Source organism: Pelophylax lessonae (genome assembly GCF_965119305.1).
Source record: "Pelophylax lessonae genome assembly, chromosome: 9".
Taxonomy (NCBI): Eukaryota; Metazoa; Chordata; class Amphibia; order Anura; family Ranidae; genus Pelophylax; species Pelophylax lessonae.
This window is the reverse complement of record NC_138776.1, coordinates 81,007,498-81,031,145: the sequence shown is the minus strand read 5'-3', so window position 1 is coordinate 81,031,145 and position 23,648 is coordinate 81,007,498. Positions and strand designations below refer to the sequence as shown.

At 42.4% G+C, this 23,648-nt stretch overlaps 1 protein-coding gene across 1 annotated transcript in view; it reads right to left on the bottom strand.

The window, feature by feature from the left end:
- LOC309564232 (alpha-1-inhibitor 3-like) overlaps positions 1-23,648 on the bottom strand; it is a gene marked incomplete at its 5' end in the record, with an annotated part of 147,231 nt that overhangs the window by 31,569 nt on the left and 92,014 nt on the right. The window contains 3 exons of the mRNA XM_082268859.1: positions 7,148-7,363; positions 11,782-11,963; positions 19,437-19,602. Of these exons, the coding sequence (XP_082124985.1) occupies positions 7,148-7,363; positions 11,782-11,963; positions 19,437-19,602 (564 nt within the window). The remainder of the gene's footprint in view (positions 1-7,147; positions 7,364-11,781; positions 11,964-19,436; positions 19,603-23,648) is intronic.

Genomic DNA, 23,648 nt, shown 5'->3' with positions numbered 1-23,648 from the left:
GACTACTGGAGGACCCAGCACAAAGCACCTGCACTTTCCCTAACTTGGCACTGAAGTTTTTATCTATGCACCAAAGTCACTCATTAACTTTTTATTTGGACTCTTTTTTGGCACCATTTTGCACTTTATGGCACACATGTGGTTTTTACTGTGAATTAATTTTATTGTGATTTATTTATTTATTTATTTATTTATTAAGTTCATATTGTGATCATTATATTGTGATTATCACTGTGATATCATTATTCAGTCACGTGTTACACGCACATACTTGCTTAATTATTGAGTATATTTATTTTATTATAATACATATGATTAATATATCACTTTAATTTGCCCATAATTCTACCCAGGTTGCTGATAAGCAATTGTCCATCCCTGGCTAGCACTAGCAAGCGCTATAACAAATCCCAAATATTTTTGGGGTTTTTCTTTTTCAAATGTAGAGAAAAAAGTAGATGCACAGGGATCAATTCACTAAGATAGAAGAGTTGGTTTAACTTAATTTGCTGTTTTTTTTTTTTATATGAAAGTGTTCTCCCCCACAAAACGCTAACCATTTCAATATTGGGCAATTTTACCCTCTTGCTACCCAGGCAAATTTTCAGCTTTCAGTGCTTTAATAGAATTGCGTGCTCATGCAACACTGTGCACATAAGACATTTTTTTAAAAAAAATTCACACACAAATAGAGCTTTCTTTTTGTGGTATTTAATCACAACTGGATTTTTTATATTTTGCCAAATAAACAAAAAAGACCAACATTGTTAAGGTTTTTCTTAGTTTCTGTTTAAAAAAATTGCAAATAAATAATCTTTTTTCATACATTTAGGTCAAAATGAATTCTGTTACATTTCGCTGGTGAAAAAAAAAAAAAACCCAAATCAATGTTTATTAATGCCCCGTACACACGTGCAGATTGTCGGCCGAAAAGCTTCGGCCGACGACCGATCTGCCGATTGTAGGCTTGTTACTATGATGCTTCCGACAGCCGACAGCGCACTTTCGGCCGAAAAGAATCTGTCTTGCAAGCATTAAAATTTTTGTATGCCGACACCAGAGCGGCCGATTGTTCGTCAGTCAGTACAGAATTCGGCCGACAGACAGCAGATTTGCAAGACTGGGCATGCTCAGAAAAGAAAAAACACAGGGAAAGTTAACCATCACATGACATCACTTCTGCAGTCGGCTGTAGTCAGCGGACAAAATTCTTGTGCAGTCTTTTGCACTTTTCAACAGACACCGACAGCCCTGGACAAAAGACGGCCGATCGTTCGGCCGACGATCGGTACGTGTGTACGGGGCTTTAGTCTGTAGGAAAGGTATAGTCCACAAAGTATGGTAATATGTATATTTGAAAATTGATCAGTCCTGATGTATTGACACCTTATCTAAATTCTTGAAGTCCAAAAATGCCAGGACAGTACTATACACCAAAATGACCCCGTTTTGGAAAGTAGACAGACATTACAAGGCGAGTTTTATGAAGTTGTATTTTTTTGTCACACTTTTTTGGAAAATAAGGAAATTTTAAAAAAATGTCAAAATGTGTTCTTTTTTATATACTGTCACCAGTGCAATGCAGTGTTATTATATAACTGGTGTGGTAGGTATAGTATGTAAAAAAAAACACAAAAAATAAAAATAAAAACAAAACAAAATTGCACATTTTCTTTCAATTTTTTTTATTACATTTATTTAGTTTTTTTTATTTTTATGATTTTTTTGATTTTTTGATTTTTTTTGATACACTGTGACCAGATCAATACCATTTCTATAATAACATTGTACTATCCTGCGGAAGTAATCAGGATTTTTTTTTCTTACACATTATAATTGCTTATACCAACAAATTTAATTGGTATAAGCAACCATTTGTATGGAATGAAACTGATCCATTCAGTGTCTTTTGTTGTGATTAGCTGTGATTGGTCAAAGTTAATCACATGGTACAGATGGGCTGGGATTGGCCCTGTCTGTACCATGTGATCACTGTGACCAATCCCAGCTAGCAACACAATTGTATACAATGGATGGCATGAAAGGAAGCCATTCATTGTTTACATTGTCATGATCTGCTGGCAGCGGGCCGGTATAGTGATCAGTAGAGCTGTATGGTTTCCAGCAAAACTCCTGAACAGGAGAAAAGTCCTGCCCCGAACAGCAAATTGAAGTAATTGGGAGCTGAACATGAGAAAACAAAAGTGCCCATTTTGAAGGCTTATGCAAGTAATTGGCCATAAAAGGGGTATGGGGGTCCACGTACTGCCCTGGGGGAAATATATCAATGCTTTTATTTTTAAAAACAATAGTTTTTTTTAAGGATTTTTTTTTTGTTGCTTAAAGTGCAACAATAAAAATGAAAAATTCCCCTAAATATAGTAGTGGGGGGAGGGGTCCCTTAGTCTGCCTGTAGTGGCGCATCTGTAGCATATATAGAACATGCAGTAATAATGACCTTTATAAAGAAAAAAAAAAGAGTAAAATCACAAAATGAAAAAAAAAAACAAAAAAAAAACGCATGGGTTCCTCCCCCCATTCCATACCAGACCCTTATCCAAGCACGCAGCCTAGCAGGTCAGGAAAGGGGGGTGGATCACCGAGCCATACCAGGCCACATGCCCCCAGGCCACATGCTTTGATTGTTGATAGTGAAAAGGGTCTCTTCCCCACAACCCTGGGCTGTGGTTGTAACGGGCTGTGGGCGGGGGGGGTGGCGTATCGGAATCTGGAAGCTCTCTTTAAGAAGGGGGCCCCCAGATCCTGCTCCCCCATATGAATGAGTATGTGGCACTGCCCCCTTGTGACATCACAGACCCAGCATGCACTGGTTGGTGATGTTACCAGTGGGGCGGTGCCACCAGGTGACGTCTCCAGGTGGCCCCGCCCTTACCTATATAAGAACTGTCAAACTGCAAGCCAGCCATTCTGCGATTTTCCTTATAAAAAACGGGTGGAGCATTTTTTTTTTGTTTTTTTTTTTCGTTTTCGGGTTGGCGGTGCAGTGGAGGCATGGTTGATGATGGATTTACTTTGGGGGACACAGTTTTTTTTTATTTTTTAATAAAGGAATTGTCAAAAACTAGTTTTATTACATCTTAAAACTTTTATGTTGAATGTGTTGGGGTACTTGTTAAAGGAGGCTTCCATATTCAGATAAGCCCCCCACCAGCAGACCCCCCACAACCACAGCCCAAGTTGTGGGGAAGAGACCATTGTTCCCATCAAAGGGAAAAACTATTTTGTTCTTGACTTAACCAGTCAAGAATTTGGCACACCCTAAATGTAACTGCAATGCTTTCTACCTGGTGCACCCTGTTCCTCTCCATTCCACTGCTGCTCCCCAAACTGCTATTGTCAGATCCCAGCTATCACCATGTCTCAACTTGCCCTGTATCGCAGCAGCTGTAGCAACATTATTGTTACATGGTAGTTACTTAGTTTTATTCATATGCAGATTAAATTATCTGCATGCAATTTCAGTTAAAACAACCTTTAAGACATGCCCGGCGCTAGGAGGAACAAACTAAGTAGAGGGCATACATGACTGGGTGGAGGGTGAACCGAGCCGCAGGGGTTAATTGGGAAATAGTAGGTGGTCAGTGCTTGACCCTTACCTTATTGGTCAGTTGTACGGGGTGAGGGGGTGGAGCTGAAGTGGCTCCGTCAATGATGGTATTGACCCGGGGAGTGTGCGGTTACCTATACATCTTTTAAAGCGGCCATTTCTCGGGTTCGTAAGTATGGCAAGGGTGCGCTGCTGGCCATGCATTGAAGCTGCATTTTGCTTGCTTCCCATCAATCCCCAAACTCTGCATTTGTTGGGGTGCCGTTGGCAGGGTTCTTATTTTGTGGATCACTGCCTACCGATGGGATGCTCCATATCGCGTGCCTTGTTCGATAACCTTTAGTTCTTTCTTGGATGATTTTTTGTGCATTGGACCTCCAGGATCTGGGACCTGTGCGGTTCTCCTGGGGACATTGAAACACATCACGGACCGCTTCAGGGTCCCCTTGGCTCCCGACAAGACGGAGGGACCGGTGACGGAATTGGTTTTCCTGGGCATTACAATAGATTCTGTGGCCATGAAATGCAGATTGCCGATGGACAAGTTGGTGCTCTTGAGGGCGGAGGTCAAGAATGCGTCTGGACGTTGCAGGATCACGCTGCGGGAGTTACAGTCTTCGCTCGGTGAGTTAAACTTTGCCTGTAGGGTTATTCCTATGGGGCGGATTTTTTGTCAACGTTTGGCTGCGGCTACGTCAGGCGTTAGGGCCCCCGGGCGCTCGGTGAGGCTGACTAGGGAGCTTAGGGCAGGTCTTCAGATTTGGGATATTTTTGCGGAATCCAATAACGGCTGCTCATTGTGAATGGATGGTCTGCTTAGCAACAAGGATTTGGTCCTCTTTACGGATGCGGCTGGTTCCGCTGGTTATGCGGCATTTTTTCAGGGTCAATGGATCGCTGAGCCGTGGCCGGAGGAGTGGGGCACGGTGGGTTTTCTTCGTAACCTCATGCTTTTGCAGTTGTTTCCCATTGTGGTGTCAGTAGCACTGTGGGGGGTGGCCTTTCAGGACAGTAAAGTTCGCTTTCATTGTGATAACATGGGTGTGGTGGAGGCGATCAATAACATCTCGGCCTCTTCCCCGCCAGTGGTTCGGCTTTTACACCATCTGGTTCTGTTGTGTCTGCGCTGCAATGTGTTTATTTATGCTGTACACATTCCTGGTGTTTGTAACAAAGTGGCGGATGCTTTGTCTCGTTTCCAGTGGGCCGAGTTTCGCGTGTTGGTGCCGGATGCAGAGCAACATGGGCTACCTTGTCCGCGGCATCTGTGGAAGATCGCTTTGGAGTCGCCACGAGTTTGATTTGGCAGTCACTGAGCTCTGCGACTTGGGGGCTTATGCCCGGATTTGGATACAATTGGTCACACCACATTGGTTGTTACAACCTGACAGCACTAACTCTGCTACCCTGTTAGAGGATGCCATTCTCAATTCTGTATAGGAGCTCCAATGTTTATTATTCAGAGGTTTAAAATCCCCTTCTAATTTAACTCCATCTATGTGCACCACCTTGAAGGCTTGGCGCCTTGGACTCCGTTATGAATCTATTCGGTCAAATTCAGCTTCCCCCCATACCCCTCTGTGGCTCAATACCTCTCTCCCCCACTTGTATACTCTTCGGGACCCACAGGTCTGGGCCAAATACAAAATCAAAACATTGGAACACATTGTTGAGAACCCAAAATTGCGTCCTTTTCCCTTCCCTTGAGCCAAATTTAATATCCCTCCCCAATATACATTTAGATACTATCAAATTGCCCATGCCTTTAATGCTTAATTTCTTGGTCACCATTTGGAACTTAAATATTCTGAATAAGAGTCTAATCTACGTGCACGCGGGTTGTAGAAGCCCACCTCGGAGCCCTACAGTTACCTTGCCTCAGCTGTTCTACCTGAACTGTCCTTGCTTAAACAGAAGTGGAGTGCAGATGTTCCTGATCTGAATGAGGGTGATTGATCTGGGATATGGGACTTTTCTTTTAAGCATCTGGTGTCCATCAGGGACAAGTTAATCCAATTCAAGATTGCAAACAGAGCGTATATTACCCCGCATCGGCTTTATAGGAAGGATTCCAATATCTCCCCAACTTGCTGGGGATGCTCACATTCAACTGGTGATTTTATACATGTCTTTTAGTCCTGCCCCGCACATGCAGTGTATTGGCGGGGCAGGACCAAATCTTATTTGGTCCTGGATCTTATTAAATCAGTGGTACATATTCCTGTCCCTCTGTCACCAAGCACCTGTCAGTGGTACATATTCCTGTCCCTCTGTCACCAAGCACCTGTCAGTGGTACATATTCCTGTCCCTCTGTCATCAAGTACCTTGGTTAAAAAAATAGCCCCTAAGCTGACAACAAGAATCCTTTTAAACCTTCTTTTGTTTTATGCTCAGAAAGCTATACCCCTTCATTTGAAAAAGTCCTATCCTCCATTTGTGTTCACTTCTGAAAGAAGCTAGTTAACTCCATTCTAGCATTATATCAGGACACATATCACAACAGAGGGTGCCCGACTAGGTTCCTTCAACCATTCAACAGCTACTTATATAGATTCTTAAAATTGCTTTTCAACACCTGAGATGATGTAGTTTCTGATGGGGAATAGCCCCTATATGTACCAACCAATTGTGCCTGAGCGCTGTACCTGCCTTGCTGTTACTTTTTTTTTTATTTTTGTTTAGCTGTAGTACTGTCTGTACTGTACTAATTTTTTTACCCTTCTACTTTTTTGTTACATGTTCTGTCTCGGGTGGCGCCTCCTGCCTGGGCACCAGCCCTTGTTTGTCTGTAGTTTCATAATATGCAGATAAACCAATTAAACAGATCTTTAAAGAAAAAAAAAAGGTTCGGCTTTAAAAAACAAAACAAAAAATAAACATTTTATACTTACCTGCTCTGTACAGTGGTTTTGCACAGAACAGCCCCAATCTTCCTCATCTCGGGTCCCCCGGCTCCTGGCTCCTCCTCCTTGACCAGTGTCCCCAATAACACTGGTGCGTGCTCACTCCCGAGCCCTGTTCTATGCATCTGTGAGACACAGAGCCATGGCTTTCCCCCAACCCTTGCTCCCTACTAATTAACTCACTGTCTGTGATTGACAGCAGTGGGAGCCAGTGGCTTCTGTTGCTGTTTTGGCCAGTGAGGAGAGGGAGTCTCAGGACATCTGAGGCTCCCATGCACATTGTTTGATCGAGAGGGGGCTCAGGTGAGTATTAGGGGGCTGTGGGGGGAGCAGCACACAAAACCTCCAGCCTTTACAACCACTTTAACCACCAGGTACTACTTCATATTACTGGGTACTTACAATATGGCCTTTCTGCACAAAGCAGGAAAGCGCTGTATGGAAATATAGGTTTTCCCTGTAAGTTGGTGCTGGGGAAAACCATAATTGCATCCCAATGGATATGCCATTCTAATAAGTCACATCTGTTCTGCATTATATTCTATCAGGATAACTGTAAGCATATGCATGCCTTTTTCTTCTCTTCTTCAAAGGTTCACTAAGTGCTGCTTATCTCGTAAAGTATATTAAAAACATGTGGGTCAAGGCTGAGGGAAAGGACAGCATTCTACTCACTTGTATGTAAACGCAGCCACTTCCTTTGACAGAGACTGTGTAAATCCCAGGGACTCCTGGTAGGTCCACCGTTTGTAGGAGCAAGCTTTTACGCTTGTCTATATGAATCTCTTTGTGAAATCCTGAAACTCCATCAATAGTCACAGTTGAGTCTCCCCGCTTGTGGCCGCTGGCTTTGGCATATTTAGCAAGAGCTTGAAGTGCTAAGGTAGTGTCCTGTAAGAATTAGCCACATTGTAATTTGTCTATACAATAAGTGCAGTATATGTATAGTAAAATAAAGAAATGCAGTCATTTAACATGTTTGTATTCAATATTTGTTGGCTTAACAAACCTAACAAACCTTAACAAGCAGTCTAACTACATGCATCATATGTACTTTTGTTATAAATGAAATCCTCCTCCGTGCATCCCAGGAGTCCCCGGACATAAGACTTCCACAATCCTCATCTATGCTCCTACTCAGAGCTTTGGCACACCACCTCTCTGCCCCATAATAATCATTTTATAGCCTAAGTAAAAATCTCTCTATTGAAATGGCAGTAATATGTAGTATAGGAATATAAAGTATAGCAGTGAAAGGTAGTAGGTAGTACAGTAATGTATGTTAAAGTAGAACTGTAATAAACAAAGTAAATATTAGAAATGGTAATTTTGCCTAAGAAGTGTACATTTTTGTTTGGAACTTCTCCGGAAAAATAGCAGTGCACATCGGGTGTTTTTGTGTTCGCTGAACAAATGGAACGCTCGGCGGGAAGTTCGCCCGCCGACGAGCGCCCCATAATGCACTGCCATCTCGCAGTGCATTGACTTCTAATGATTGGCCAAAGCATGCACCTAACCTGTATGCTTTGGCCAATCACAGCACAATGTACTGTGATAGCCATGATTGGTCAAAGTCAGGCCAACTTTGGCCAATCATGGCTCAAGGGCTGAGTCCACGCCCCACACTATGTAAGGCTGATTACACGGCAGCCCTGTGTAGTGTGTTAGTGGAGATTAGTCAGGGTAGGCAGTGGATTGTGTGTTCAGTCAGTTTAGTGCAGTCAGTGTAGTGTAGTGTTGTGATTCTTGTATATTACACAGTATAGTGGTGCCACTGAAGTGTTGGTGTATACTACACGTCTGTGTCACCCCACTGATTCCATTTTATTTTTCATTTATATTTTTTTCTTCTTTTTAAATTTTTTTTTTTGCAAAATAAGGTTCTGTTGCTGCATTATTAGTTCCCCCCACCATCTGTGTCACAGGTGCTATTCCTTCTGCGTCAGCAGTGGCTTTTTTTTGTGGCGCAGCAGCACTAATAATATTTAGGGCATAGTTGCTGTCCCCCCTTCTGCATTGCAGGTGCTATTCCTTCTACGTCAGGAGTGATTTTCTTTTAATTTTTTTTGTGGTACAGCACTAATAATATTTAGGGCATATTTGCTGCCCCCCACCCCCCTTCGGCATCGCAGGTGTTCCTCCTGGGTCAGCAGTGGTTTCTTTTTTTTTTTTTTACGCAGCAGCACTAAAAATATTTAGGGCATAACTGCTGTTCCTCCATTCTGCATTGCAGGCATTCCTCCTCTGTGTCAGCAGTGGTTTCCTTTTCTTTTTTTTTTTTTTTGGGCTTTATTTATTTTTTTATAAAAAAAAACTATAATAAAACGATTTATGGGTGCAACACAACAGTATTGCACCCAAGCACCATATTCCCTTCCCACACTTTATAATAAAAAGTTAAAAAATCCCCCCCCCAATAAATAAAAAAACATAAAACGGTTTATAGTGCACCAAGCACAAAAGTATTGCACCCAAGAACCATATTTTCATTCCACACTCTATAATAAAAAGTTATAAAAATCCCGCCATAAAAAAAAAAAACAATATTAAAATAGGTTTCAGTGTTCAGGCTTCACCAACACCCAATTTTTCTGCACCTGTTTGTAATTTCATTTTTTGTTTCTAATTTTTAACAGCAGGGCCCGTTCCTGCGCCCAGCAAGAGTAAAGCCTCCTACACACGATCAGATTATCGGACGATCTTTTGTCCGTTTTTTTGTTGCATGCTAGTCTCATATGGAAAATGAAGAGGTTACTTTCATACAAGAATTCTCGTACGACAGAATTCAACTCCAGAAGTGATGTCATGTGTTTTATTGTTTTGTATGTGTTCTTTTGTTTCTGAGCATGCCTAGTCTTGCTCTTATGATTTTTTTCGGATGAAAACTGTACTAATTAAATGAAAATTGGACGTTGTGTTCACGTACGATAAAAATTTTATAGCCTGCACATCCAGTTTTTGTCATCCGAAAATTCGTAAATTGGCTGTCGAAAGCACTATACTAGTGATCGGAAAATCGGCAGATCGTTCAGTGGGCAAAATTTTACTGATTTTCATATTGTGTGTACGGGCCTTAACTGTGAGGAGTTACAGTGTTCAGGCACCACTAGGGATGGGCGAATGGTTTGGTCAGAGCATAAGTTTGGCCTGAACATTGCCCATTTAGGTACTCGCCTAAACCTGAACTTGAACCTGAACTTTCTGGGCACTTAGCAGGATGTTCGCCCACCGAGCGCACAGTCAATAGGTTGTTAAGGCTTCACTGCTGTGAGATTAATTAAAAAAAATAATTATAAAAGAAAATGTAAATTAAAAAAAATTGGGGTAAAAACAGTTTGGGGGGCCATTTGGGTCTGGTATGGCTTATAAGGGGAACCCCATGACAGAATTAGGAAAGAAAAATTGGCGTGCAGTCACTCTACACCAAAATAAAAAAAAAAATGAGGTGGGCCCCCCCCCCCCCAAAATCGACACCAAGGGCCTGGTATAGATTTTATGCCCCCCCCCCCCAATATCCATACCAGACCCTTACCTGAGCATGCAGCCAGGCAGGCCAGAAAAGGGGGGGATGAGTGAGCACCCCCCCCAAACCATACCAGGCCGCTTGCCCTCAACATGGGGAGGGTGCTTTGGGATGTCCTCCCATGTTGATAGGGAAAAGGGCCTCTTCCCGACAGCCACAAGCAAGTTTCAATTACATTTTTTCCTTTAGAAATGTAAGTATTGCTAAAGCAGGCTCTATACATCTTACAGATGCACCACTTTACAGGCAGACTAATGGGACCCCCCCCCCCCCCCCCCCGGCACGATATTTTTTCATTTTTATTGTTTCACCTTAAGCATCATTAAAATCACTGCTAATATATAAATGATCCTTTTAACAACATTTTTTTGCATTTATGCATGCCCTGCAGGGAAGTACCCAGGTCCCCATACACTTTTTTATAGCAATAACTTGCATATAAGCCTTTATAATGAGGACTTTACATTTTTCATGTTCGTGTCCCATAGACTTTATGAGAGTTTGCATGTTCGCTAAAACGTTTTCCCGGTTCGAGATGTTCTGGTGAGAACTGAATAAGGGGGTGTTTGGCCCATCCCTATTCCATATATGTTAGTGTGGCACTCTGTGCCTATGGACTAACTGCTGTGTATTCTGCCACTGCTGCACCTGTCTGCTAGTACACATGTGTGATTCGTCTCATTACAAATCAAAATTAGGACAAATTTTAGTTATTCCGAGATTCAGATGTATCCAAATTTATATATCACAATAGTTATAAATTTCAGCGAATCTGAAATATTTTATAGCGAAACGAATTATCCTATATTTGAATTAGAAATGGAAACATATTGCAATAAATACAGTAAGGTATATCTGTGAAATAATATGATGATTCCTACTTAGGCTGCTTTATAGAGAAGAAAAGAAAAGAAATGAAAAGGAAAAGAAAAAACAGAATAGAATAGAAAATAAAAGAATAGAATAAAATAAAAGGAATATAGCCGTCTTCTGAATTCTAAATAAATTTCTAATTTCAAATTGATTTGATATTTTAACTATATGACACAAATTCAGAAAACGAATCATTCTAACATAGCAAATATGATGAGACAAAATGATTAAATGAATCTGAAACAAAATAAATTTTTTCGTCCTGCACATCTCTGTCTGCTAGTCTCAGGAGATTTTGAGTTAGTTTTAGTGATGTCACTACTTTTTTACTCACTCTTCTCCTTGGGACATGAAGGAGTCTCTACCAAGATGGCCACCCCTACATAGAATCAAAGGGGTTGATTTGCTAAAACTGGAGGGTGCAAAATTTGGTGAAGCTGTGCATGGTAGCCAATTAGCTTCTAACTTCAGCTTAATTAAGCTTTGACAAAACAAACCTGGAAGCTATTTGGTTTCTATGCAGGGCTGCACCAGATTTTGCACTCTACAGTTTTAGTAAATCAACCCTATACTGCAGAACAAGGCATGTTAAGCCAATATCGGGGAAAGATTAGCTGGAAGCTGGAGCAGGAAGACCAAAGGTAGGAGAATAGGCTACGTTGAAGTACTGCTGCTGTCTGTGTGAGAGTGGCGATGTCGGTACCGTACTACAGAGCACCAACCAGCAACACCCGCTAATTGGTGTCTAGGGGCAAGTTGTTAGTTTTCAAATGTTGCAGCATATTTAACATAAGGACATCATCATGGCAGGAAGGAACATTTCTGTACTAAGGTCAGGAATCCTCAAATACACGTTTGTACAAATTTAATAGGTATAGTGAAAGGAAATGTGGGGTAGAAAAAGAGATGTAACCTGAGAAGATGAGAAGCCACCCCATGGGTTTTGTTGTTTTAGAAGCCAACGGATAGCATCAGCACATTCATTAAGATCTTTCTTGGTGATTATCTTGTCAGAAAGCAGAGCCAGGATCACATATGCAGATGTTTCAACACGTTTGCTACGATAGCCATCACCTTCCCAATACTTCAGTCCACCTAAAAGAAGATTTATGGTAAAAATTAGTATATTTTCCTAAAGAACACTGCCATTTTGTCTCTTCAGTTTTTTATGCTAGCCTTGGCTCCCCTCCCTACAATGATACTCATATTTACTACACTCCCTCAATTCCCTACATCTAAAGCTGAGTGTAAGCTCTGAGATGAATGGTGTTGCAGCTTATACAGGTGTAGCACCCAGTCCACATTGCTGCTCTATCTGGCAGCAAGGACTGGGTTACTATCACTGCTGCTGTCCTGCGCTTTCTCTCCTTCTCGCAAGTTCTTAAGGACTGTATACAGTCACAGAGAAGGACAGAGCACCATCAAGCTTCAAGACTGTATGCAGCCACAGGGAGAACTGGGGGAAAATCCCAACTACCTTGGATCGCAGAGAGCCAGAGGAAACTGAGCTGCTGTGGATTGTGGAAGGGACAGAGCTTTCAGGGTGCCACTGTGACTTGTGGGAGATATAGTCCTCAGACTGAGCCTGTATTACAGATTGGCAATGGAACTACACATATCAGCAGACTGGGTTCTATGGAGAGGAAAAGGAAGGCCTGTTCTTAGTCTTGAGGGAGCGACGGAAAGGTAGACATCTCCTGGTACATAAGAACATCATTGTTATTGACCAGTGCTGCCACTTTATCGTTGGGCGAAGACTGCTGATGCTGACTTTGCTGAGCTGTCGAATGAGAACTGACGGAGATCAGCTGTCACCCCGGGTGTTGATAAGAAGCTACTGGTCAAACCCTAATTCACCCAATTCAAGAGGAACAGTATTGTTTGTTTGGGACACAGTGCAAGCACAGATATCTGGGTTAGAAGGAACTCATCTTTAGTGCTCCAGCGCCAGACCTGGACCCCAAAGTGCTAGCCAGCAGGGAAAGGGTTTAATACAGACTGACAGACTGCTTTTGTAACATTGTCTCTTAGGCAGGGCCCTGCCTAGTTTAGAGTTTAGGGGGTCATTCACTGGATCATAGTCCTCTTACCGAATATATACCCTAATTGGTTCTATATTTCAGTAGAAATATGGGGGAATGCAGTTTCAGCTCCACCAGCACTAAATGTATGCACTGTCAAGGGGTGCTGGGGTGTGCTTGAGGGTCTATTGATGCTAGATGCTGGGGGAACAATTGTCACTTAAGGGATCTATTGTTAAGGGAGGGGTTAATTGTTGCTGGGGGAGGTTGTCTTATGTTGTTGGGGGGGTCAATTGTTTCTGAGAGGGATCTATTGTTGCTGGCTGTTGTTAGTCTATTGTTGCTGGGGGATCTATTGTTGCTAGTGGAGACGTACTGTTGGTGGGGAGTTTATTGTTGTTGGGGGTCTTTTAGGAGCCCATTTTTTTGGCACCAGGCGATCTGCTGTACTTCTTTTTTCGTTACCTTTAACAAATTCCATACAGATTACCTAGCACCACAAAATTATACTTGGCTACGTATTCTCTATAAGAGGCGGAACTGGGACGTGTGGTAGGTGGAACCAAGGGATGGTGCTCAGAGGTGGAGTCAAGGGTTGACCTGGTAGGGGGGAGTACCTGCATCTCTTCCCTGTATGTATGTATTGTATGTGTGTGAGTGTATATACAGTGTCTTGAAAAAGTATTTACACCCCTTTAAATTTTCCTGATTTTGTCAGGTTACAACCAAAAACATAAATGTATTTTATTGGGATTTTATGTGATAGACCAACACAAAGTGGCATATGGTTGTGAAGTGGGAGGAAAATGATAAATGGTTTTCAAAATGTTTTACAAAGAAATATCTGAAAAGTGTGGCGTGTATTGGTAATTAGCCCCTCTGAGTCATTACTTTGTAGAACCACCTCTCGCTGCAATTATAGCTGAGAGAGTGAAAATCTTGCCCATCTTTCTTTGCGAAATAGCTTAAGCTCTGTCAGATTGGATGGAGAGTGTCTGTGAACAGCAACTTTTAAGTCTTGCCACAAATTCCGAAATGGATATAGGTCTGGACTTTGACTGGGCCATTCAAACACATACATTAATAATTATATTACGGTAATTAATACATTTATGTTTTTGGTTGTAACATGACAAAATGTGGTAAATTTCAAGGGGTATTATTACTTTTTCAAGGCACTGCATATACACACTGCTCAAAAAAAAATAAAGGAACACTTTGAAAACACACCAGATCTCAATGGGGAAAAATATCATGCTGAATATTTATACTGATTTGGACAGGGTAATGCTAACATAATACCCAGCCCATATCAGTATATATATACAGCATGACATTTTTCCATATATATATATATATATATATATATATATATATATATATATATATATATATTACACAGTATCTCACAAAAGTGAGTACACCCTTCACATTTTTGTAAATATTTTATTAAATATTTTCATATGACAACAATGAAGAAATGACACTTTGCTACAATGTAAAGTATTGAGAGTGTACAGCTTGTATAGCAATGTAAATTTGCTGTACCCTCAAAATAACTCAACACACAGCCATTAATGTCTAAACCGCTGGCAACAAAAGTGAGTACACCCCTAAGTGACAATGACAACAATGAAGAAATGACACTTTGCTACAATGTAAAGTATTGAGAGTGTACAGCTTGTATAGCAATGTAAATTTGCTGTACCCTCAAAATAACTCAACACACAGCCATTAATGTCTAAACCGCTGGCAACAAAAGTGAGTACACCCCTAAGTGACAATGTCCAAATTGGGCACAATTAGCCATTTTACCTCCCCATTGTCATGTGACTCGTTAGTGTTACAAGGTCTCAGGTGTGAATGGGGAGCTGGTGTGTTAAATTTGGTGTTATTGCTTTCACTCTCTCATACTGGTCACTGCATCAAATTGGTCTGCATGGCAGTCGTCCCAGAAGGAAGCCTCTTCTAAAGATGATGCACAAGAAAGCCAGCAAACAGTTCGCTAAAGACAAGCAGGCTAAGGACAGGGATTACTGGAACTATGTTCTGTGGTCTGATGAGACCAAGAACAACTTATTTGTTTCAGATGGTGTCAAACACGTGTAATGGCAACCAGGAGAGGAGTACAAAGACAAGTGTGTTTTGCCTACAGTCAAGCATGGTGGTGGAAGGGTCATGGTCTGGGGCTGCATGAGTGCTGCGGGCACTGGGGAGCTACAGTTCATTGAGGGAATCATGAATGCCAACATGTACTGTGACATAGTGAAGCAGAGCATGATCCCCTCCCTTCGGAGACTGGGCCGCAGGGCAGTTTTCCAACATGATAATGACCCCAAACACACCTCCAAGACGACCACTGCCTGGTGATGGACTGGCCAAGCATCTCTCAAATACTAAACCCTATTGAGCATCTGTGCGGCATCCTCAAACGGAAGTTGGAGGAGCGTAAGGTCTGTAACATCAACATGTCATCATGGAGGACTGGAGGAGGACTCCAATGGTAAACTGTGAAGCTCTGGTGAACTCCATGCCCAAGAGGGTTAAGGCAGCGCTGGAAAATAATGGTGGCCACACAACATTTTGACACATTGGGCCAAATTTTGACTTTTTAACTTAGGGGTGTACTCACTTTGGTTGCCAGCGGTTTAGACATTAATGGCTGTGTGTTGAGTTATTTTGAGGGGACAGCTGATTTTCACTGAAATACAAGCTGTACGCTCACTACTTTACATTGTAGCAAAGTTTCATTTCTTCAGTGTTGTTACATGAAAAGATATAATAAAATATTTACAAAAATGTGAGGTGTGTACTCACTTTTGTGAGATACTGTGTGTATATGTATATATATATATATATATATATATATATATATATATATATATACATACACACACACACATATACACAGGTGCTTCTCATAAAATTAGAATATCATCAAAAAGTTAATTTATTTCAGTAATTAAATTCAATATATTTTATATAGATGCATTACACAGAGTGTGTGGTGTGTGCCTGGTACAGAGAGAGAGGGACTGATGTTGTTTCCCTCTCTCTGTAACCCTGGAAACCAGGAGCGACAAGTATAGTCACTTCCGGTCCCGTCCCTTGGTTTACCTGGCCACCAGCGGCCAGATAAGCAGCTGATCGGACCAATCTCAGTCTGATCGGCTGCATGTGGGGCCGGAGGAGAGATTTGGGGTCTAATAGACCCTGAATCTCTCTATAAAGAGGACCTGTCATGGCCCATGCTGTCACAAGGGATGTTGTTCATCCCTTGTGATAGCAATAAAGTTAAAAAAAAAGTGTAAAAAAAAAAAATTTTGCTTATGTGCAAATGCGAACGCATACGTTACTCCTGCAAATGTAAATGTGATCACTCCACACATGTGAGGTATTGTTGCAAGTGTCAGAGCGAGAGCAATAATTCTAGCACCACACTTCTTGTGCACCTCTAAACTGGTAACCTATAAAGGCAGTTAAAGCGTCGCCTATGCAGAATTTTAAACACCATCGTTACTGCCATCCCATGGGCAGACGCAATTTTAAACATGTTAGGCATCTATTTACTCAGTGTAACATCGTCTTTCACATTATACAAAAAATTTGGCTAACTTTACGGTTTTATTGTTTTTTTTGTATTCATGAAAGTGTTTTTCTCCCCCAACAAAAATTGTGTTTGAAAAACCACTGTGCAAATACTGTGTGAAAAAATTGCAATACACACCATTTCATCTATAGGGTCTCTGCTAAAAAAATAAATATAATGTTTGGGGATTCTAAGTAATTTTCTAGCAAAAAAAAGTTGATTTTTACATGTAGGAAGAAAGTGCCAGAATAGGCTTGGCAAAGAGGTGGTTAAACTCCTGGGATATTGATCGGATCTGTTAAGTAGCAGAGGGGGTCGTTAATCAGTTTCAGCTACTTTGGTGCTAAATTAACAAAAGGTGCACTAGATGGGTAACAATGAGACAACCTCCAAAACAGAAATGATTTTACAGGTGGAGGCCTGTCACGTACCTGGTCAGAGGCCAGAGTGCTGAGAGGGCTTCCCTTGCAACTAGGTTTCCAGTTGTTATAGTTTGCAGAGCTGAGCACCGAATGGTAGCAGGAACAGACAGGATGCTCTGTAGGGCAGGTGTCCTTAGCAGTTTACGAGCGTGCTTGGCAGCAGGGCAAGCAGGAAGCAGAACCAGAAGCCGGGCCAACGGTCATACATGGTGGATCAGTTAGGAGCATAGGCAGGAAGCAGAACTGTAAGAAGCTGGGGTCATACATGGGTAAGCTGGTAATAGCAGAGTCGGTGAGCCAAGCCGAGGTCAAACACAGTGGCTCAAACAGAAGCAAGTCAGAAGTTCAAGCCAAGGGTCAGAGCCAGGAATCAAGGTGAATTCGGTCAAAGGCAATCCGGGTCGGTAACAGGAGGTCCAAAATCAGGATACACAGGGCACAGGAAACACAGCGGGCTTGTGATCATCCAGCAATTAGTGGTTGCTGCTGCTGGCTTTAAATAGGCCACTGGGCACCAGGATCTTTCATGCATTGCGTGCACTTAGGCGAATGCACATGCGCACTGGCACATAGAATGTTCTTTACCGTTCTCGTCTGTGTGCACATGCGCATTAACATTTGCTAATTTCTGTTCTCCAATGCGCAATTGTAATGGCTATTGATAGATATGCCAGTTCTTCTGTGGATTGTTCTCTGACAAGGCCACTGACATTTTTCCCCACTCATCTTTTCTGACTGTTTTTTCAATAGTTTTGCATTTGGCTGGGGTCAGTGTCACTACTGGTAGCATGAGGCGATACCTGGACCCTGTAGAGCACTTGTTCTCACCTCCTGTCCCCAGGACCCACTAACAGGCTAGATTTTAAGTATTACCTTGGGGAGATGCAGACTAGAATACTGCAATCATTGAGCAGCAAATTATATCACCATCAGTTATCTTGCAAACCTGTCCTGTTAGTGGGTCCTGAGGACAGGAGTTGATAACCACTGCTATAGAAGTTGCACAGGCAGTCCAACTCCTCAAGGATGTAACATCAATACGTGCCATTGCCAGAAGGTTTGCTGTGTCATCCAGCACAGTCGCAAGAGTATGGATGAGATTCCAGGAGACAGGAAGTTACTCTAAGAGAAATGGACAGGGCTGTATAAGGTCCTTAACCCATCAGCAGGACTGGTATCTGTTCCTTTGTGCATGGAGGAACAGGATGAACACTGCCAGCCCCCTACAAAATGAGAGGATGAAGGAATTAATACCATTGAATGTCCCCTGCACTTGCCTGACTTAAATCCAATAGAGCACCTCGGGGACATTATGTTTCAGGCCATCCAATGCCGCCAGGTTGCACCTCTGTTCAGGTGCTCAGTGATGCCCTGGTCCAGATCTGGGAGAAAATACCCCAGGACACCATCCGTCGTCTCATTAGGAGCATGCCAAGATGTTGCCAGGAATGCATACAAGCATGTTGGGGCCATACAAACTACTGAGTACCATTTTGAGTTGCTGCAATGGAATTTCAGCAAAATGGACTAGCCTGCTCCATCATTTTTTCACTTTGATTTTTGGAGTGTTATTGAATTCTGCCCTTTGTAGTTTAATAATTTTCATTTCCATCGATGTAGCATCCTTTTGTTCCTAACACCTTACCCAGTCCATATCAGTCTAGATATCCAGCATATTTCTCCCTATTGAGGTTATGTGTTTTCAAAGTGTTAACTTTTTTAGCAGTGTTTAAATAACTGTATATTTATAATTTTTGTCACTATATATATCCCCTCTTTAGCCTGGGTGTGTCAGAGTGCATGGCGCTATTTACAGAATAATGCGCTCTGTGAAAAGAGGACCTGAGAAAATAGTGGCTTTTTTGGGGATAAGCATTACACGGGGTTAATAGAATGCTTCCTTCTCTCATGTTACAGTGATGAGCTGCTCAGGCTTTAGTAATGCATCCTAAAATGAAGAGAAGGTCACATTCTCCCCCATATTTAAAAGCACCAGGTATTTCTGTTATCTGCAGTAGAGTGCCCTAATTATGGTATAATCTAGTGTTCTCCAAATTGCGGCCCTTTGCTTGCCTTTATCCAAGATTATTCTAGCAACTGACATCAACAATGGGGCACCATTTCTCCCAATGAAACCACCAATAGGGGCACTTTTCCTCCACTTTATATCAAATTTATAACACATGTGATGATGTTTACTCCCACTGATGCCAGGAAAATGCCCACTTTCGCTGGCCACAGTCTGGCCCCCCTAAAGTCTGAAGGACAATAAACTGGCCCTTTGTTTATAAGGGTTGTAAACCCCTGGTATAATCTATTAAGTGGATCTTATAACAAAAAAATACCTGTTGATTTGCCAGAAATGCACTCAGCATCTATTGTGGGCTGAAAACATTCAACATTTGTGGAGTGAATGGTGTCAGCCCTGCCCAAATTTTTGTTTTGCTAAAATACTGAATCACTAGTCCTCATCTCCATGATAGGAAATAATTGTCCTGTAGTCCAAGCCTAGTATATGAAGGATCATACTACTCACTTTCATCCTCCTCAGCTTGCTCCTCCAGGCGCTTGAGCATGAGCGCTCTCAGTTCACTTTCTCCTGATAAGGTGAAGGCATAAGCCAGGAGTGCCTGTGTATAGGGTGTCATAGCATTATCCACTCCTTTCCTTATGCAGGATTTGGCATTCTCCACAATGCTTTCCTAGACACAGAACAAAGGTCATAAACTTGCATAATGGGAAGAATGAACATATAAATGAATTAATAATGAACAAACAAATGGTAAAGAGAAAAAAGAAGACAAGATAACCCACCTTGCAGAATTAAGGCTGCAGACACAAAAACAAATTAAATGCCCAGCTCATGCAATTTTGAACTGCACATTATGTTATGAATATCTTGCCCATTTGCGGTCTTTGCAAATATTGTACATCCACCCAGAACAACCTGCATTTTATTCATCCAAAGTGACAGTTTCCTGTATTCTGAGTCAAGATTTTCTGCACTAAGGACCAGGCAAATGTCACCCCTTCCTATCTCTGTGGACCCCACCCTCCTACCTGTCCCTCATGACACCATGAAGACCATAAAGTGGGAAGTATTATCTTATCTTTGGCCCCCACCCCTCAGGGCCCTCATGCAGTGAACATGTTGCAACCATGGATGATATGCCACTGGGATAGGGCTGTATAGGGGCAGACTAGGGTAGTATAGGGGCGGGCTAGGGCAGTATAGTGGTAGGCTAGGGCAGTATAGGGGCAGGCAAGGGTAGAATATAGACAGGCTAGGGTAGTATATAGACAGGCTAGAATAGTATATAGACAGGCAAGGGCAGTAAAGGAGCAGTCTAGGGTAATATAGGGGCAGGCTAGGGTAGTATAAAGGCAAGCTAGGGCTGTATAGTGATTTTTGAGCTAGACAAGTTATGCAATGTTTGGCCATCCAGCAGATCACCAGCCACTACTAGAAAAAATGATGGACACCCTTTGTGTTCTGTCACACATAACCAACGTATATTACCTCCCTGTTGCTCTCTCTCAGTGCTTCCACAATCTTCAGTGCATGCACCAGAGCAGAAGAAGGTTGGCCGAGCATGAGGACAGCCGCACCCCCTTCTTCAGTTCCACCCAATAGAAATGCAAGCCTCGCAAGCTGGCTGCTAAAAGCGCAGGTGGTAAAGGGACCTTTCATTACTTCCTGTCTCCTGTAGGTACCCCGCCCCCAGAAGCAAACACACCCGAGCTCTTTATGTGTGCTCGGGTGTTTAACAGCCAGTGTTAGACTATGAGTATGCGTGTTGAGGGCAACAGGGTGGCCTTTTTACAGGGCAGTTGTCACCCTGCCCCTCTGCCCAGACCTCTCCTGGGTGTCACACAAAACTGCTGGAAAGAATATCTTGGGTGTCAATTTGCCGCCTCTCTCAAAGTGCCGCCTCAATCCAATAGAAAGAATATACTGTGCGGCTCCCGGCAAATTCAGGTGTTTGCGGAACGGCAGCCAGGCCTGAACAGCTCGCCCAACACTATTAGCGCCGGTTCACATACACGCGACGCTACTTCCCGGGGCGACCTCCGAGATCGCGGTGCGAGCAGCGCGCCGCAACCTCGGAGCGGCCGCCACGGACTTCATAACATTGAAGTCTATGGCGGTCGCCTCCTGGTTGCCCCAAAGAAGCTCCGGACCCTTTTTCTAAGTCGGAGCGACTTGTGTCGCTCCTATTAGAACGGGTCCGCAGCTTCCCTATGGGAGGCGACCTGTGAGGCGACCAGGTCTCCTCACAGGTCGCATTAGTGTGAACGGGGGCTTAATGACACTTAAAATGTTATTGTCTTGAACAAAAGAATGCATTTAGAGAAATAGAAAAAACAATACTAACACCTTTCACGCCTTATGTGAGGCAGGACACTACGTGATTTTCTAATGTGATCTAAATTACACTACGCATAATATTATGGTTAATGTAGTGGTCTTATATATATATATATATATATATATATATATATATATATATATATATACACACACAGTATCTCACAAAAGTGAGTACACCCCTCACATTTTTGTAAACATTTTTATTATATCTTTTCATGTGACAGCACTGAAGAAATGACACTTTGCTACAATGTAAAGTAGTGAGTGTACAGCTTGCAGTGTAAATTTGCTGTCCCCTCAAAATAATTCAACACACAGCCCTTAATGTCTAAAGCGCTGGAAACAAAAGTGAGTACACCCCTAAGTGAAAATGTTAAAATTGGGCCCAAAGTGTCAATATTTTGTGTGGCCACCATTATTTTCCAGCACTGCCCTAACAGTCTTGTGCATGCAGTTCCCCAGAACTTCACAGGTTGCCACTGGAGTCCTCTTACATTCTTCCATGATGACATCACAGAGCTGGTGGATGCGCTCCTCCATCTTCCGTTTGAGGATGCCCCACAGATGCTCAATAGGGTTTAGGTCTAGAGACATGGTTGGCCAGTCCATCACCTATACCCTCAGCTTCTTTAGCAAGACAGTGTTCGTCTTGGAGGTGTGTTTGTGGTCATTATGTTGGAATACTGCCCTGTGGCCCAGTCTCTGAAAGGAGGGGATCATGCTCTGCTTCAGTAGGTCACAGTAAATGTTGACATTCATGGTTCCCTCAATGAACTGTAGTTCCCCAGTGCCGGCAGCACTTATGCAGCCCTAGACCATGACACTCCCACCACCATGCTTGCCTGTAGGCAAGACACACTTGTCTTTGTACTCCTCACCGGGTTACTGCCACACAAGCTTGACACCATCTGAACCAAATAAGTTTATCTTGGTCTCATCAGACCACAGGACATGGTTCCAGTAATCCATGTCCTTAGTCCGCTTGTTTTCAGCTAACTGCGGGCTTTCTCATGCATCATGTTTAGAAGAGGCTTCCTTCTGGGATGACAGCCATGCAGACCAATTTGATGCAGTGTGCGGCGTATGGTCTGAGCACTGACAGGCTGACCCCCCCCACCCCTTCAACCTCTGCAGCAATGCTTGAAGCACTCATACGTCTATTTCCCAAAGACAACCTCTGGATATGATGCTGAGCACGTGCACTCAACTTCTTTGGTAGACCATGGCTAGGCCTGTTTTGAGTGGAACCTGTCCTGTTAAACTGCTGTATGGTCTTGGCCACCATGCTGCAGCTCAGTTTCTGGGTCTTGGCAATATTCTTAAAGCCTAGTCCATCTTTATGTAGAGCAACAATTCGATTTTTTTCAAATCCTCAGAAAGTTCTTTGCCATGAGGTGCCATGTTGAACTTCTAGTGACCAGTTTGAGAGATTAAGAGCGATAACACCAAATTTAACACAACTGCTCCCCATTCATACCTGAGACCTTGTAACACTAATGAGTCACATGACACCGGGGAGGAAAAATGGCTAATTGGGCCCAATTTGGAAATTTTTTCTTAGGGGTGTACTCACCTTTGTTGCCAGCAGTTTTAGACATTAAGGGCTGTGTGTTGAGTTATTTTGAGGAGACAGAAAATGGACACTGTTATACAAGCTGTACACTCACTGCTTTACATTGTAACAAAGTGTAATTTCTTCAGTGTTGTCCCATGAAAAGATATACTAAAATGTTTACAAAAATGTGAGGGGTGTACTCAAGTTTGTGAGATATTGTATATTCCTCAATAGCCACAATGGGTATACATCCAGTTTTGTGGGTACCAAATGCCAGTGCACTCCTAGGTATTATCTTGCAAAGGTATCAATAATATCATAACTGTGCTGCACAAAGTGTTTGCAGGAAGAGGAGCTGTGGGAGGGACCCAGCAGGCCCAACCACTACAAGACCCATCACCCTGAATAAAGCGAGAGGCCAGTAGTGACCGGTCTGTATTAAAGGAAGCTACGGCACATAGGCAAAGTTTTGTGTTGGATTATTGCACAGATCTGAAAGAAATACACAAAGAATACCCAAATTCAAGTAAATAAACACATGCCTCTTACATTAAGGCTGGATTCAAACTGTTCCATGTACATTACAGCATTGTAGGTTACCTATGGGCCCATATAAATCCCTTCACATTTCACAGTAAACTTCAGTGTATAGAATTGAACCAGCCCTATGGGATAAAATGGGATAATGCATTTTCATGCAGCAAAATGCTTAATTTTTGCTGCATAACAATGGACAAGTTGGAAATGGGCCCTAAAACAATATTTGCCTGTCCCAGAGTTTATCTTTAAAGTAAAAAAAAAGTACAATGCTTTAACATAGA